The following is an 18,869-nucleotide window of genomic DNA, read 5'->3' on the forward strand; positions in this document are numbered from 1 at the left end:
GTATATTTGTGTGGGATTAAACAGAGTCAGGAGAGGGGCTAATTCCTGGGCCCGGAGCTGTTCACAGTTTCGTCTTGTAGAATGAACACAACAAGTGAAACTTCAGATGATAATGAATATAAATAAATAATATAATACATACATAATGATAAACGCGTAAAAAACAAAATGTTTTAGCGTGACTCTTTAGAAAGAAAGAAAGGTACTTTATTGATCCCCAGGGGGGAAATTCAATTTTTTCACTCGTGCTATTTTTGGACATGCTACACATACAGTTTTTTGGTATATACATACAAATGCACACACATGCAGTGAACATGCTTAGGGAGCGATGTCAGAGTGAGGATACTGCCATCAACCAGCGCACCCCGAGCAGTTGGGGGTTCGGTGCCTCGCTCAAGGGCACCTCGGCAGTGCCCAGGAAAGTGAACCAGCACCTCTCCAGCCACCAGTCCACTTGCCAAATTTCGTCCATCCGGGGACTCAAACCGGCGACCCTTCAGTTCCCAAGCCAAGTCTCTATGGACTGAGCTACTGCCGCCCTGTTTCCCTGATTTTGTATATCGTAGCTGCATCTTTGCCAGTTTCCCCTAAGTGGAAATGTCTCTTACAAGACTTAACAGGTTAAACAAATACAATAAGATTGATTACATTTTTTTCAATTGTCTAGTATCAATAAAAAAAAGGGAACTAGTTGACAATCAGGCATGACTAAAACTGAGGGCATACTCTCCAACACAAACAGGAAAGACATGTCTGTACTGTTGCTGATTTGCAGTTTTTTGCCTTCAGTGGTATTGATTAATATAAATCATTTGGAGTTTTATCGCCTTAGATGATATGATCTCTGATCTAGAAGTCCTGCCAAAGCCCTGAGCATTTCAGTACTTCAGTGTGACATCCCCACCTCTAATGAAAAAATGATGAAAATCACTGCAGCAGAGACTTTGATATTTAGACTTTTACTCCCCGGTGATTATCCAAAAGTAAGGCTCTTGAACCAACTCCACAAAGAAGTCCAGCAGCACTTTATATTGAAATTTTCTGGACTTATTATTACAGTACTCTTCAAGATGACAGTAAAGTGGTGTGGTGTCCCTGTAATAAACAGTGGTCCTTCAGCTTTTGTTTTCTTGCTTGATAAAATAAAAAATAAGTCCCACTCAAGACTTGAAAACATCTTAGATTCTAGAAATCAAATGATGTGTTATATGAGACAATGAATGTTTTTGCAATTGAGTGAACTAGTCTTGGACAGGAGATGACACATGGACAGGAGATGATATTTGTACTACAGAGAGACAGTGGTCCACACAAATGGTAGAGTAGCCTGTTTTCTCTCTCAATCACATTTCACTTCTATTCTCTCCACCACCAGAGGGGAGAGGCACAGGTTCTCCAACATTTATCAGCTCCTGCATCAGCTCTGCTTTCGTTCTAGCCTTATCTCCAGACTGGGGTTGGTCAGTGTTTTTTTGATCTGTGTGTGTCACGTAAAGGAGCAGGTGTTTTTCTGCTGTTTATCAATGAGCCAAAGGGGACAGAGGACAGCATCACTAAGGGACCCTTCTGATGTAAAACAGCCTCACAGGTTCCTTCATATTCATATCGAGCTGTTGTTGACTGAGAATCCTTTTACACACACATCAGCTCCACTGTACCCTTTAATTATCCAGCTCAATAATCCTCATTTACAGGTTTTTTAAGTCTAAAAAGTCAGTGAGGTTATTCTAATTGAACTGGATGTAAATGTACACCTGCTAAACACATCACAGGTTCATCATTTAGTCCTGCATTAGTATCACATAGTCTGGTGGGAGCAAAGAGGATCAACATGGTAAATAACAGAGCACTTGTTGTATGCATAATAACTACTGTACAATCCCATTTCTCACATTTTCTTATTAATGCGTGTTTTTCCCAGAGTCTGGAGTATACTCTGACACTCGGGCGGCTCTGCTGCGTGTTTGCTTAAGCCACTGCATTGCTTGTTTAAGCTTAATTGCAATGAATTGGAGCCTTAGATTGTGTTTATTGTTTCAAGAGAAAAAGCTCCCTCGGTCAGGTCTACTTCCTGAGACCCTGATTTTTTTTCCCATTCCACTAATACTCTGTTTTACTCTTTGTGTGTGTGTGTATGTGTGTGTGTGTGTGTGTGTGTGTGTGTGTGTATGTGTGTGTGTGTGTGTGTGTGTGTGTGTGTGTGTGTGTGTGTGTGTGTGTATGTGTGTGTGTGTGTGTGTGTGTGTGTCCAGTGAATGCTCTTTGACACATTACCAATTTCCAAATGCTTTTTTTAAACCCTCAATTTCACTTAACCTCAACCCAGAGTGTTACATTTCATTTATTTGTCTGTAAATTTTGCCAAAGTGTCAGCCCACTCTAATCGTGGCCATTTGTTTGCGTTAATGGGGGTTATAAGATGATGTCACTGATCTTTAAAAATCATGACATGAAAAAAACAGAGTGTGAGAAACTTGGTGCTCATATTATTAACTTCCGCTTTATGTTGACAACATATGATGACCTGTCAGAGGCCTTGTTTGCTGTGAAATGACAGATGAATTTACGGCTGTTATAAACTTGACATGTATTCCTGAACACAGAGGAGTTCTGAGTTATAGATTTTTCCACACACATAGTTTACATTTGACTCAACAGCAGTTAAAAAACAAAGATTGTCAAATAAATCCACAGATTTAACATTACAATATTACAAAAATCCAAAACAAAGTGCATCAAGATTTGAAAATAAATTAAGATATATTACTTATGTGGCCATTTATTTACAGAAATGTACCTCAACACATTTCATAAGACGATGTAATAATTAGGGTTTTTTCTCAGCACTCATGCAACAAGAAAAATGTGTCTGAAATGAACAGCGACAAGAATAACAAGACGGGCAAGCAAGTAAGCAAGCTCATTAAGCAACAATCTGGTGTTGGGAGAGGGAGGTAGACTGTGTGCTTCAAATCTGCTGACATTAAAAAAGAATGTATGTTTAAGTGGAAAAGCAAAGTTCAAAAGTTCAACCTGGTATAAAGTGTTGAAAACAGCGACTGAAAAGCAGAGGTCTGACTTAGAAAAACTGCGGCATAGAGAGGGTACACAGTGGCTGATCTCTGCAATGATGGATGATCCGTGCTTACAAAATAAAAGCCTTTTTCAAACTGGAATCTTTCAAATTAAGAGGTTTTTCAATTCAAATGATTCATCATTCATGGGAAAATGTGAATTAGCTGATATAGACTGAGGCATGTTTGATATTCTCTCTGTTGTGTTTGAGAGATGATTCTGTTCAGACAAACTATTTGAAGCATCACTTTTTCCATTTGGTTTTTTTTTTTTCAAGTGATGAAAATAATCATCTAAACACATGCTTTTGTAAACGAACTGATCCTAACTTTTTTTTTACTGAATGATATGCCACATTATATTCAGTCCTGATTTCCTGCATAGGTGTGGAAAATTCATGAGCAAGATCATAATACGCACCTCATTCATTTTCAAAAAGAACACAAATACTACGTGACAATCCCTTTACTTTTATAACTTTTTTTGATCTTCTCTTAGAGAAGAATGATATCATCGTAAAAAATATTTCACAAAACACTTACCATATAGAGTATCTTTTTGTTTTCACGAGCCTACAGGTGTGTTTAAAAATCTTCATCCTAATACTCAACATTCAGCATCATCTGAGCCCTGGTTCACACAACAATTGAGATTTGAGAGAGATCGAATCCTGTGGCACAGGAGTCTCTGTACCCTCTGTATAAAATGGAGAAAGTATGTTTTAAAATTTGAGATGACATATTTTACTTTAGTGGAGCAAAGACTCAGTGATCACCGCATAATAATACTGCACTGTACATTAGTCATGGACCTACCTACCACATGTCCTCCCCTTTACAATAGACTTTGTTAAATGAGTCAGAACTCACAATGGGAGCAAGATATGCCAGTGATTACTCACATACATCAACACTGTATTCATTTTGACCACAGGCTTGTGAATCAAACATTCTACACTACGGACCTCTGTTTTATTTTACAGGAAAATTGACCGCACTGATTGAATGAAGTAGCCAAATTAAAGACAGATCGCTTTTCCATCACTGACACTCGAGTCACAAGGGAGGGGGTTGATTTTTTTAGGAAAAATACCCAAAGCTGCACACACAGTCAGATTTAGTGATCATTTGAGGTAGCTGGATGCTGACACAGAACACAGGATGATTAAGCTTCAAGATTTTTCTTCCTTCTGACCTCATAAGAAGAGTTATTATTGGTATGTGCCACCCTCTGCCTTTTTAGAGGTTTAAAATGTCCACTTTGAGAGAAGTCACTCAGTACATGACCTACCTCTGAGCAAACTTATAACTTTCTCCAAAATAAGAGTCCTCTTAGATGCATTTCTCTTCCTCTGTCTGAGTGCTCAACGACACCTGCAGAGCTGAATCTTTTGGGCACTGCAGGGCTGAAAGTTCTCTGATGTCATTTGTCCCTTCTCTGTTTTCAGCCTCAATGCTGCCCTGCCCAGATGAATAAGAAGCTTGTGAGTGTCTGATTGATAAAGGTCTTAGCCCAGAGAGTCTGTTTGCTTTCTGACAGCCTCCAGTGTATGCCTCGCTTCCCTCTGGCAGGTAGAGGAAGGTCTGGGAGTTGCTGGAGGCTTCTCGCAGGTCATGGGTGACTAGAGAGTGTGAGTCCCGGTTAGAGATTACCGAGGAAAGTTGATGGGCGTCTATGCAGTGGCAGCTTCCCTGTCTCTGTTGCCCCCGTGCTTCCATCTTGCAAAATAAACATTTGATTTTCTCAATGACTTTGAGGAGCACAGCCTTGCGGAGCAGGATGTAGATCCAGGGGTCAAGGATTGGGTTGAAGGAGGCAAAGCGTATCGCTCGAAGATCAGGATTTTTCTCCAACCGTAGCTCCACTGGAGTCTTATACAGCTGATTCAAAAACACTTGAGCCTGCAAGGGGACAGAGAATAGAGGCTGTGCTTAATGTGCTTGTATTTCTGATTGTGAGACTGAAAGAGACCCTACAAAATGCATACAGTATAGGACCAGAGCATTGTACGAGACAGAGCAGGTAAAATTATTTTAATCAAAGAGATAATTGTTGGCATTTTTCCCTTCTCACCCACTTAGATTTGGATCAAACTGAACAGAACAAATGTCTCAAGATACAGCTAAATCTTTGAATGCCAGACAGAGTAAATAGCTTGGTAAATAAATGACAAAGGAGAATAGTGGTACAAAAATGTAAAGGATTTGAAAATATTTAACAACAAAAATATGAAAGTTTTCTCTAAATGGTACACTTGCATGCAATACACTTGATCGAATTGTTTTAAGTAGGAAACATAATAAATAATTTGTGCGTAAAAGAGCCGTCACAAAACGTGCGTAATGGGTGGAAATAGCCCACAGCGAGCTGAGGAAAAACATAACTCACAACAAGTGGAATGGAGCAGATGAGCACCACTACTGACGTGCCTATGAGCAGAATGACCATCTGGATCTCTGCACCAGCCAGACGCCCGAAGCTGCGTCCTCTCCTTCGCGGGTCCACGTCGCGCCCCAGGTCGGTTCCCAGCGAGGTCCTGCGCACGTAAAGCCTGTGCATCCGAATCAAAGCTCCGCACACCAGCACGTTACAGATAACAGTCACTAGAGTAAGAAGAGAGCTGAAACCCGCATACATGTACGAGTATGCTGCGTCGCTGGTCTTGTTGCTCCTCCATTCTAGAAAGCACCAAGTTTGTGGGTATTGTTTCTTCACCTGTCCAAAGCCGATAATCGGCAGGGCGCAGAAGAGCGCGTTGGAGATGTAGATCCCCACAAGGGTCATACCCGCCAGTTTCTGATCCACATAGTCATTGTAGACGTAGGCATGGTTTATAGCGATGTATCTTTCCACGGACATGGCACAGATGATACTGAGCCCCGCCAGTGAGAAGAAGAGCATGGTGAATCCAAAGTACTGGCACAGCGGGTCCTCTCCGGGCCACGATCCTTTCACATAAGTGGCGATGGTGACTGGACTGGCTAGCAGGGTGCCAAGTAGGTCCGTTACTGCCAGCCCACACACCAGCGTGTAAAACGTGGTTTCTTTCTGCTCTTTGCGAGATTTACACAGAACAACGATAGCGATGACATTCCCAACCACCCCGAAAATGAACATAACAGACGGGATGGTGGGGACCATCGTCCTCCCTGTCATTGATTGATTATTCATAATGTCCACGAGGAGAAGTCAAGACGAGTTAAATAACTTTTCTCAACGCCAGTATTCCCAGTCCAGAGCGGGAAACTTATTTACCCTCGAAAAAAGCCTGGACAACATGAGCAAAATCAGGAGCAAAATGTTTGCACCTTATCCTTCAAATAACGTCTTAAAAAAACAAAACATCAGCCCAGCTCAGGGCATCATGTTGCCTGCTGCTGTGGTCACCGTTGGTTCAGTGATGTGTGTCAGTAATACATTCTCAGCCAGCTTTGTGAGACAGAAACAGGGTTCTCTCACCAGGACAGCGAGGTAAGAGCAGGCAACAGACAGGAGTGACTTCATTGAAATAAGGCTCTGCCTTCAAGCTTCCTCTAAGGTTCAGTCCCTCCCCTTCATCTCACTCCACAGCCCCCATCAGCTGTTCAGTCTGAGGCAGGAGAGGTCCTGGACAACATACATTCAGAGCAGATCTTGCACAACATCCCGTAGTTTTACCTGAATAGGAAAATAAGTTGAGTCAACACTTAAATCTGTTGCTGTTTTGTTGTGACTGTGTCAGGCAAATTAATTAAATATTAAAGTGGAAAAGTTAGAGTAAAACAAAAAAAAAGCAAAGACGAAACAGTCGAAATGGGTAATTGAAATATGGTAAATTTCTACATTACACTGCACCTTCCTCCAGCACAGGGAGAAATTCTCATTCAGCTAAAGGTTATACTAAATTGATCTCCTGACAGCCCGCTCAGAATAGGTTTGGGACTAAGACTCTATTCTTGGTTCATAATAACCATTGATAAGAATCCTCAAAATGTCAGTGGCTCAGCACAGTCTCTAAGCAAATGTTTCTGAGAGTGATGCTGATCATTTCAACAAATGTCACGCATGTTTGTAAAAAAAAGAACTTGTCAGGTGTCCTGATCAAGATTAGTCTAGCTCAGAAAAAATCATAGTCTCTGCTCAAAAATGCTTTACCCGTAAATTAAGTACTGTGTGAAAAACAAAATGAGACTGTTTCTATGATAATGTTTTTACAGCACATCAGATCTCAATATTCAGTTCACACAGTATCACAGTATAGTTGATTTAATGTCTGTTATTTAACTGAGAGAAAATAAACAGATTCTCCTGATGATAAACGATGATATGTGTCCCTGACACTAGGTCTTGTGACCTAGATAGCAAAACAAAACACATGATTATTTACTCTGTGTGGCCTGGACTGTTATAAAGTAGTTACACATTGTTAGTTTCTGTAATACTATTTTAAAAAGGTTGTTTTCATACATTAAAGAGAGAGAAAAAACTAAGAAGCACTTGTTCTGCATCAGTCATAGAGCTCTATGGTTTATTCTCTTGGATTTGAAACTTGAAGCTGAATAACTGTATTCAAAGAAACAATTATCACACATAAGTACTGCTGCAGTAATCCCTCCAACTATGACTGGCAGTGTGGCAATGTTGTACAGAACCTCACTTGGTTAGAAATTCCACACCATCTGTGATTTGAAATGTCTCCATATAACATTAACAGAGGCGGCCATTGGAGACAGCCAATGGTGTCAGAGGACTAACTTTTGGGTTTTCGAAAAACTTGAGGATGAAGGATGTTCACAGCCAAGAAATGCAAAACACCGCATGGAAAAATCTCTATTCAAATTGAAGAAACAGCTGCAGCTTGTTAATGAAACTAGCACCCAGCCACCTGCTTAACCTACTTCAAAAACCAGCATGCTGCATCAGCAACAAGATTCAACAGAAGCCAGTTTGGGGTTTTCTCAGTTGCTCGCAGAGTTAAGAGCACTGCTAGCGGCCAACCAGCAACTTCTGGTCTTAAACATGAAGCCAGTGCAGATGCAAAAAAACTTCAGCTCCTTAAGACCAGGTTATACTTCTGTGTTGACTCTACGCCCTTGCTATGCTGAAATAGCCTACGCCGTCTTGAGCACTACATACGTGTGCATTGGAGTCACTGTGTGTCTTTGCATTGCCCCATCTAAGTGATAGGTGGCAGTTCGATTTCTATATCCCCAGTTTCCAGTCCCGCTATGTTCTCCGCCTATTGATGCATAGGAAAAAAGGCAACTAAATCCACACATATGATGTTGGAGTTTAAGCTGATAGTAATTGACCAGCAGTTGTTCGTACTGCAATTACTGCAAAGAAAAATGTAAGAGATGGAATGTCCGGCTGCTGAATCAGTGTAGATTCAACCCAGCTGACCAATCACAGGGCTTGCAGTCTGCATTGTTTAGGTGTGCAGTTACATTTTTGAGGAGTTGCACATCAGGCTAGGTTTGTTTGACTTCTTCTTAGGTACAAGACTAAATAAAACCTGAGGTGTACGCTATGGCGTAGATTTGATGCAGAAGTATAATCATGCATGTATCCACTTGAGGCTGGCTCCAAAAGCCAAGGAAACCTCATATGAGCCTATATTAAACCAATGAGTTATGTTAATAATACAGCATACATGTTTTGCACAGTCTGTGGTGAGAATAGAGAATGCTCTATTTACTGAAGAAGTAGGATTTTCATCACCTGATCAACTTGGATAATTAAAGAGAATCTGAAACAAGTACAGCTGGGTCATCTCTTTGATCCCAGGTATGGACTTTCTTTGTCGTTAGCATGAGAACAACTTAAGATGGATGTTTTAGAAGCAGTGCAAAGGGTAAAAATATGACCAGCGTGAGAAATATCAAAATCAAAAGTCCAGAAACTGTCATGCCGGCAGTTTTTAGAGCATAGTTGTCAACGGGCATAACATCAGATCATGCAGTCTCTGGGAAAGATTGAACATTTACCCCATGGAAGAAAACATAGCTGAGAACACAGAAACTTTTAAAAAGGCCTCATTACTGTGTCATATTAGGATGATATGGCTGGGAACTAACTGGATAACTGACTAACTACAGTCCTGCACTGATCTGTAACAGTTATAAAACTAACAGACATGGAGTCCACTACCTCGGTGTGTTCTCTCCCCCCCTTTAGATTTGCTCTCACAGAACATGATGAACTCTGAGGAACCGAGACCCTGAGCCCTGCTGCCTGACGTCATCCCTCTACACTGACCCTGTGCACTCCGAGAACACACTTGTTGTTTTCTTTGTTGCCAGTATCTGCCATTCATTGAGACACAGACAGGGGGAAACCCTGTGTGATAATGGGCTTGGCATAGCCTTGAAATAATAATATTTTCTTAAGCATGCCATCTGCTGTATGAAACATAATGGGCCTTAATGTGCCCACCCTTTGAAAAAAATTGTTATATAATGTGTTTGTGTGTGAATGCTGACCTGTATGTAAGTATAAATCATGATTTCAGCCTCTTGTTGTGCGTTTCTATGCGTGTATGTCTGGTTTTGAGCTCTGCAGAATGTTCTGTAAGTAGATTTGAAAGATTAGGCCTCATGAATGTGCTTTTCCTGGATTTGTTTGTCAAAGTCAGATAACCTGCAAGAAACAAACTGTAATGACCACAAGCACATTTCTAAAGAACCAATTTTCCTGCCAACATCAGGAAAAGATAGACAATCACAGCTGAGTGGGTTTTTCTGTTTGTGCATTTGTTTTTCTTTGGATTTGATTCTATTATGCAGTCAAAGGAAAAATAACTTCCCAAACAGCATTTCTTTGACGGGTTAAATACTGTGTAAAACAAGAACAATGTTGTGTCTGGTAAAGGTTTACATGCCCCACAGACAAGAAGTAGCACCAATTTTCAGACTACATATGAGGTATTTTTCTTTAAACAAGGCAACACATTTCAAGTGTGTGAAGCACTGATTTTGTCACATTATTTGGTTGTACCTCTATGTCTCTCTTTGGTTTAATAAGATAAGATAAGATAAGATAAGATAAGATACTCCTTTATTCGTCTCACAGTGGGGAAATTCATGGAGTTACAGCAGCAAACAAAAATGTGTACAGTACAAGAATATATATAGAAAAGAAATGTCCATCCAGGACTGAGCTGGCCTTCTTCCCCAGTGTGTTCAGTCTTGCTCTCCTGTATCCTGTCCGCCCACAACAGGTGAAATCCTTCCAATGTGGCGTTCGTGTCCGGTGTTAGCTCTGTTAGCATGATGCTATTCTGCCAGTACTCCCTCTGCTGCTGGGTTATCTCGTCCACCTTATCGTAGATAGATCTTACATTCCCCATAACGGTGGGTGGAAGGACAGGTCCATGTCGTCTTTTCTTAGCTTGCACCTCAATACCAGCACGTCGTCCTTGCCTCCTTTTCCTCAGCTCGCAGGGAACATTGGGCCTAGCATCGTTTAGCATCAACATGCTACGAGCTGCTAACAGCTGATCTTGTATGTAAACAATGTTACCATGGATACACACAGGATCTCCTTGGTTGGGTTGATCCCAATTATTATATTAGGGATGCACCAAAATGAAAATTCCTGGCCGAAATTGAAAACCGAAAATGAGGAAACCAAGGCCGAAAACCGAAACACCGAAATAAATTATTATGCCAAATATTAGCAGGGAGTAGGCCATGCATTTTCTTTTGATGTTTAAGTGGCATTTTCTAGGCCATTTATTAGCAGACACTTGAAAGTTATATACAGAAATGTCAAAATGTTACAACTGTCCCCGGTCTCCCCTACCACTCGACTGTGAACTAACCTCACTAAAATCAAGGATCTCATTGAACATATCAGACAAGGAAGATGCATTCCCCTCATCTGGTTCAGAGAGACGAGTCCTTCTTTCTGCGCTCTGTTCTCCGTCTCCAGCGCTGGGAGTCTCGGTATCCAAGCGGGTTCTCCGCATCCATCGCGGCCTGGATCATTTCTCATGCGCGCTGCTTTATTCCCACATCCAAGTAATGATCTTTATAACGCTGATTAAGAACAGTCGCGATGACGTGCAGAGGATCTGAATAGATCTCAGTGAAATGCGTGCTGACAGACTCTAAGAGTGAACTGTTCATTGTTTTCACTCCGTGGTCCATCTCAACCTCTTTGCTTAGAAGACGCTTTAGTGCTGCAATTAAAGAAATAATGACTGCAGACATGTTGGCCCTTATCCAGACAAGCGCGTACTGGCTGCGGTTTTTGCTTGCATCATCACAACATTCTGTTTCGGCCATGTTGTTTTGGTGATAAAACCGAAAATGCACTTTTGGGCAATTTTCGGTCAAAAATTTTGCAGGCCTAATTTTCGGTGCTTCACTAAATTATATTTCAATATAATAATGTTGCTTTATGCTTTTTAATTGAGAAACAGCTACCTGTAGAGTTAGACATTATCTCTGTGGACAGATTTGGACACATTCAGTTTTGCAAGGTCAAATAACGTCTAGTTCTGCAGACTGAGTGCATATACAGTGTTTACACTAGGAATGTTCTTAAGTAACTCATTTTACTGTCTTGATACTGAAAATTGAATGCCAATTAACTGACTAGTTTGGAGGTAAGTAAACACTCAGAAAATAGTCAAAATTTAGCATCGTATATTCAACCCAGCTAGACACAGGATCACAGAGTAAATGCTGTCAAATTGCAGAAGAGCAAGCACCTTCAGCCTTCGGTCCTTCTTGCAGGTTAATGTCCACATGCCTGTGCTGGTTCCAAATTACTGTGGTCTGTTATATGCCAGTTTCACCAGACACAGCCTACACACAACTGTATCTCCATTATAACACAATGACAGCAACAACCAACTAAAGCCACAGTCCCAGCTAGTTGACTGGCATTTTGGGCATGCAATAATGTAATTAATTCATTTTCGACTGGCAATTCTGGTTCCTCCCAGCTAAGGTGACACATCCATAGTTTACACACCCACCCATTACTTAATTGACAAAGCAGGGCATGATTTACATTTGTCCATGAGCTAGTTTCCATTGATAGACATGTTTTAAACCTAGCCACTGACAAGTGTGTTAATGTTTGAACTCTTCAGAACTCTTTTCTCTCAGGAGAACAAAACATGTTGACTTTAAGGGATATCTGTTTGCTTTCCTACAATGAGTTAGATGAGATTATTCATACCAATCATGTTTTTACTGAAAATACCACACAGAACTGGTTAGCTTAGTTTAGCACAAAGATTTGAACCAAGGGGGACAGCTCGCCTGGCCCTGTAAACATGCTTTATCTTGGTTGTTTAATCCATACAAAAACCTAAATCTTGGCCCAGGAACTGGATTAGATTTCAGGAAAGTGCTGTCCCTGCAAAAGCCAAGTACTGGCTCCACTTACTGAGAAGGGTATCAATATTGGTCCTGAGCAAAAAGGCTATATACAAACACTTAATTTAAGAGGGGTCAAGCTGTTGATGTATGAATAGAGGAGGTGTTGGTATATATTTATGTATATATACACATATATTGTGTTTTTTGTGGGCTGCCTTTTGGAGTCTATTTTTTGGGGGTTGGGGGGTTTTTGATCTCTTTCTTTTTGTTTTTTTTAAGTGTACTGATTGATAATCCTTCTTTATCTCATCTGTACCCTTTTAAAATATTCATCTGGTCACTAACAACTTCAGTGAAGTTGATTCCGAAAATAAAAACTGCTTCAAATCTCAAGTTTTCCACACTGTAGTTACATGAAATGTCACAAAGTAATTGTTCTTCTACATGTATAAACTTAGGCATTTCCAAACTAAATGAAAATGTAAATAATATAGGTAGGCCTATATGTGATGACAGCCCTTAAAGGGTTTTTAAAGCGTGTAAAATAACTGTTCTGGTCATTTAAGGTTAGTGCTTTACATATATATTCATCACAGATGGCTCACATGAGTACTTGTTGAACTTTGACCCTCAGTCCAGATAAGCATTTCTGAGTTTAAGTTGAAAGCTGGCACTTTGAAATAGTGCAGCTCACTAGTCCATCATCAGTGCAGTAACCCCACTTGACTTCAGTCCCAGACTCCCAGCTGCCTTGAGACTATGAGCCCAGGTGGCCTCAGTTGTTGTCCTTGAGCACTCTTGGCCTACAGCATGTTTTTAGAGGTTACGTTTAGAGAGACTTTGGATGTGTTTATTCTGAGATCTGGTAGATTTGTAGATAACATCCGTATGCAATCTTGCTCAGTAATAACAAAGCCCCAGTGCAACAGATAGGATGTAAACTGTTTGAACTGGCACTGTGTTTGAGACGTGATGCCAACATGTCAACAGAAACACTCTGTTGGCTTTTTGAGATTATTCGCCCTGAGTAAACCCTGCCATTTGTTTGTTTGGACTTTTCATGCAGTCATCGAATTTATTCAGGTCAAATTCAACTCCCAAAAATATAAAGACACAGCTTCGACCTCTGTAAGGACGACCCTGAATGATCCATGTGTAAAGCATACATTTAAAGTCAACAGCTCTGTTTATATCGTTATTTACAGCCCTGTTTGTGCACATTAAACCCAGAGGGGACAGCTCACCCTTGGAGCTGTAGGACTGAAAGTGCTGCTGCTGTACAAAAGCTGGTACAAGCCTATCTAATGCTCTCTGTATTTAACTTACTTTTTTCCCCCTGACCCTCCTGAGGGCAGGACTCATATCACAGCAACGGTCAAACATCATTGGAAGTTGCTTTCAGAGTATTAATCTATCCAAACACTTCGGATTTTGGAAAAACAGACTCTGAATCAAGCATCACTGCACATCACTGAACAAGTGTACCAGTACTGATAGACATTATTGTGGTTTATCATTAACAGGAACAGAGAGTCAAAGCTGCATTAAGGACATTTACGCTAATCTTTACATGACCAGATGACTCGAGCCACCCATTAGAGCGCAATGGAAAAAAAGGCATGCAGGATTTCACCCTGCTGATGCTGCATATATTAAAGATAATGGTGTAAACTTAGTGCCAGGGAACAAAACAAATGAGCAGAGCACAGTGGCCAACACTCTCATCTAATAAGCTTATTTGTATTCACACTTCAGAGTTGGTGCTTTCGTTTGGGACACTCTGGATGCTGTTTGTGAATTCCTGATAAGTCAGCTCATTATAAAGCAAATAACTTTGTTTTTCACATTGACAAAAACCTGCAGACCGAGGGAAAGGATCTCCAGCTCTCTACACCATAGATAAAACTATCCAGCTGAACCCAATACAATCTAAGAGAAAAAAAACCTGTGGGTTGTTTGTAGTTCTATTGACCAGTCACAGTTGTTTTTGGTGGCGCTAAGATAAGGATGCAGCAATGCCCTCACAAAAAAGTGTCTGGAGAAGATGAGGAACAATCTAAAGTCTTAACTATCCAAAACATCATATCATCATATATCTTCAACATGCAGGCTGGTGATAGATGATAGTTGTTGTTTTACATAAGCCCCTTACACATGCAGTCGTGACGGTTTCTAAAACATTTTTAGCACCTGATATTTTAATTACTTGCCGTTCACACATGCCCTTACAGTGTGAGATTATCTCTGTCAAACATGCTCTCATGGATCAAATACTTTGTTCAGTTTAGGTGATTGAAGGCAGCTAGGTAGTGCATGAATGAGGGGGAGAAAGAGTCTTCAGTAATGGTGTATTTTTCTGTGTTATTGTGACAGGGTCCGGAAAAAAGGATTCTTATCTTTTATTTTGCATGTTATGTTTTTCATGATTGCTGTGTTTTTATACATTTGTGTTCTTATATTAATGGATTTTATTGGGTTTTAGATGTATTTTAATGTGTCAAGTGATGACTGAGACCTAGTGAGTCACACCTCCACCTTGTCTAATGAGATAATTACTAACCATAGACCTTTCTGGAGTCCCTGAGCTCCATTGTCTCATAGATTCCTCTGAGCTGCCTGAGCTGTCCTCCTGCTGCAGACGATCTGGACTCCAGCTGATACGGGCGTGCTGGACTCCAGCGGCAACAGCTTCTACTACTCGTCTCATCACTATCACCTCTCTCTCTTACTCCCCTCTATCTGTCTTTCCAGACCCAACTCGGTCGAGGCATGGTAGCTGTCTAACATGAGTCTGGTTCTGCCTGAGGTTTCTGCCTGTTAAAAGGAAGTTTTTCCTCGCCACTGTAACTAGCTAAATACTTTGATGTGCAATGCTCATGATGGATTAAGGTGGGGTCAGACTGAGTCTTACCCTGTCTTGAAGTTGGGTCTCTGTTAATAATTTGACATAGAGTGGTCCTATGAGACCTCCTATGTCTTGAGATAACGTTTGTTGTGATTTGGCGCTATACAAATAAAGATTGATTGATTGATTGATTGATTGATTGATTGATTGATTGATTGATTGATTGATAATCAGCAGCAGGTGCGGCGGAGGCTGTGCACAGGACAATATAAGAGGAGCCTCCACTCAGTCAGGAAAGCAGAATGCAACAGGACAGCTGTATCCCTGAGAGACGGTGTGAACAGAAGCAAGACAAGAAGTACGGGTGTACTATAAGGCGTGCCATCGAGCACGCCGAGCGGAGACAAGTTTTTATGATTTATTTATTGTTAATAAATGCTAATAAATGCATGCTAATTTCTCCTGTCTGATTTTTAACTCTGCTCCCCCTGATTTTTAAGAACCTGAGTATTTTAACGAGTCCTAGGCTCTCAGTTTTAACCCTCTGTGGCATTGTTGGCAACTTTTAGATAAGCAGTGCTTTTAACTTTATATGTTTTTAGCCTGGTCACATTATCATCTACAACATAAGGATGTTTCTGCAATACAAACGCCTGAAACAATACACTGAGAACTGAGGAGCAGTACAGAGTATGAAGTTCACAAATTGGTACGACCTGATTGGGGATCTTTTCCTGAGGGGCTAGCTGGAAAAAGCCAGGATGAAAAATTCTCTCCATGCGTTGACACATCCAGCCCAATTGGATGACATTGAGAAATTCACAGGAGTATAGTGCATGTGTGAAAGAGGCTACAGCTACAGGCATTTGAAAAACAGTACCAAGATAGCAAAGTGAAAGGAGGACTCAGTTAGAGGAAATACAGGCAGGTTTGAACATGGTCTACATCCAGCAAGTCAGACTACACCTACATGACGTGGATCATCATAATAATCAGATGATAATATCATGAGGAGTTGGTTTCAAAGTGTTAATCCATTCAAACACTTCAGATTTCTTGGGGAAACTTTGCTGAAAAATTGCACTTTTGGTTGTAGACATTGCTTTGGTTTATCATTAACAGCAATAGAAACTCAAGGCTACTTTGGGAACACTAATTAGAAATCTTTACACGACCAGACGACCTGAGCTGCCCAATCTGGTCTTGTCTTATCTTTATCCCAGTTGATCCACCACCCTTAGCAGTGACATTTCTCCTGGAAGTTTCTCATCAGCGACACCAACATGCTCCTTTGAGTCGATATGAAGACAAAGGAGGATTATTTGTTTTGGACATCATTATATTCCATATATTCCTCAAATAATTTAACATTTTTCAATATAACATAACAATCACAGGTTTCAGGGTCCTGGCTCAAGCTCACAGCACTGCTTTCAGTCTTGAGAAAAAGCTGCACTCTGACTATCCATTCTCAGACAACTCTTATCTATATCACCTCAGAGTTGAGTCAAACTCTGCCACACATTTTTGCCTAAAAATGTTAAAGGATTAGAGAGAAGCTGGAAATGTATCTGTATCAAAGCATTAAATTTCCTCATAAAATAAGTTCATTAAAAATCAGGTCAAAATAAACAGAGACATGTTTGTACAAGATGTATCCGTTCTATGGAGGACGTTTTGTAATGTGGATCGCTGGTTATCAGCACATTCTTCAGGCAGGAGGCATTTCAGGTTGGGGAAAGATGAGATGTGATATGGGGGAATAGCTAGATGACTATATGAGCACCAAACACTGAGGAACCTTTTTAATTTTATGATTAATAATTTTTGACCGGGCCGAGTAGTGTGAATATCCAGTTACCAATTCAACTGCAGAGATATCACAAATTACACACCATACAAAGACTAATGCAGCACATCTTATAATCAAATTTGATGAACCAAATTTTTTTGTTAGGTTTACTTTTGTGTCATCTTCTGTGTTTCCTAAGATTGCATAATCTGACTTTTGCCCCAAAGCTTTCCAACATGAGACTGAATGGCAGCTTCTAATAATTTGTGTAACTTTCCTGAACAGATAATCTGAGATCCATATCTGGGCGGGGATCAGACTGATTTACAGGAGATCTTTATTTCTTATTCTAATGCACTTTGTGCATGTTCATACAGTATAGAAAAGTGCGATATTATGAGTTTGTGTAGGTAACAAGTTGTCTCAAATTATAAACCTGAGAGTTCCTTGAAATTTGGGAAGTAGAAAATATTGCAGCAGATATTATGAATCACAAACACAATGCAGCAGATTTAACATAAGGCAATCACAATTACACCTTCAGTCCCCATAGCAGGGTAAAAGAGAAGCATTTCATGTTAATTACAACAAGCTATACAATTTATGGCAAGAAAAACTCCCAAAAGTCTTGAAAAATGTGTCGAAAAACATACAAACTGAACTGATAAAAGAAAATAACAGCCACGACCTTATCCTCACTATGGCCAAAGGAATTTTCACAATCTTGTTTTGCATTAGAAATAAAAATGCACCACGTCCAAGTCTCAAATAAATCCAGAATTAAGGTGTAGAAAGTCTTCTTAATTTATGTAGATTAAAGTTTTGAAAACCAGCGAATACTTTTCTACTGAAAAACGTTCTTTTCTTCAGCACTGGCTCAAACCTTTCAGTAGTTTGAAAGAGTAATGCATTAATCACACAATGACAAAATAATAGGTGAATGAATCAGACACCAAATAAATCAAATCTCTAATTACAGCGTTATTATCATCGGCCAAATCATTAGATTAATATACGAGCAATACACCAATGTCAGGACATATTAAAGCCATGCAAATAGTGGAAAGAGACACATAAATTAAACATTATTTGTTTTCCCATATCAGTTTAAAATGTGAAATATGAAGCCGTCAAGCTTGATGAATAACAAAAGATTAATAAACAATTTTTTTTCTTTAGACTCTGGCCAAAAGCAACACGACTTGCAGTATCTTATCCTGTGATGTGCTGTCAGAACAGGACAGACAAAACGGTCTCCAATGCCAGATAAAGATCCAACTTACTGATGAATACGAGGGAAATTAAATCCTGTTGACCAATGCAAAAAGATCTAAGAAAAATCAGAGCTCAGTTTGCTTTCACATGATAAAAGATAAATCTGAGCTGGAACATAAAACCTCTGATATAACTGGTAGAATATTTGCAAATCAACCATTTAAAAAGGAGGTACTGTTCAGAGAAGGCACATAGCAAACCTAACAGATTAGATGAGGTCCTGAAGTGTTTTCATGTGACTATCAGGGTTTCCTGGTAGAGATGAATAGTTTGAACAGTATCAGGGCTCAGTGATGGTGTCTAATGGATCCCCTTTTCTCCTGCTGGTGCTGTAATATTTGCATATCTTAGATAACCCAGTTTCCCAACAAAGCTCCGCCTCAAGGAAAGCACACATTTCACACTTAGAAGTCTTTGTGCATCAGGTAACCAGTGATGTGGATGTCAAACTTCCTGACCCTTTTCTCCTCATCACAGCTCACCTGACTGATCAACCCTGAAGTCATGACCGAAAATCCTCTCTGACACCAGCTGGAAATGTAAACACCAGTCTCACTTTAGAGCT

General features: G+C 40.2%; 1 protein-coding gene across 1 annotated transcript; it reads right to left on the reverse strand.

The window, feature by feature from the left end:
* Window positions 1-2,484: 2,484 nt before the first annotated feature.
* On the reverse strand, window positions 2,485-6,566 carry ptger4a (prostaglandin E receptor 4 (subtype EP4) a). Its single transcript, XM_034691270.1, has 2 exons — window positions 5,467-6,566; window positions 2,485-4,979 (listed from the first exon to the last, which is right to left on the reverse strand). Exons 1-2 carry the CDS (start codon window positions 6,247-6,249, stop codon window positions 4,410-4,412), a joined length of 1,353 nt encoding a protein of 450 aa, XP_034547161.1. The 5' UTR covers window positions 6,250-6,566; the 3' UTR covers window positions 2,485-4,409.
* Window positions 6,567-18,869: the final 12,303 nt, after the last annotated feature.

Source organism: Notolabrus celidotus, chromosome 9 (assembly GCF_009762535.1).
Source record: "Notolabrus celidotus isolate fNotCel1 chromosome 9, fNotCel1.pri, whole genome shotgun sequence".
Taxonomy (NCBI): domain Eukaryota; kingdom Metazoa; phylum Chordata; class Actinopteri; order Labriformes; family Labridae; genus Notolabrus; species Notolabrus celidotus.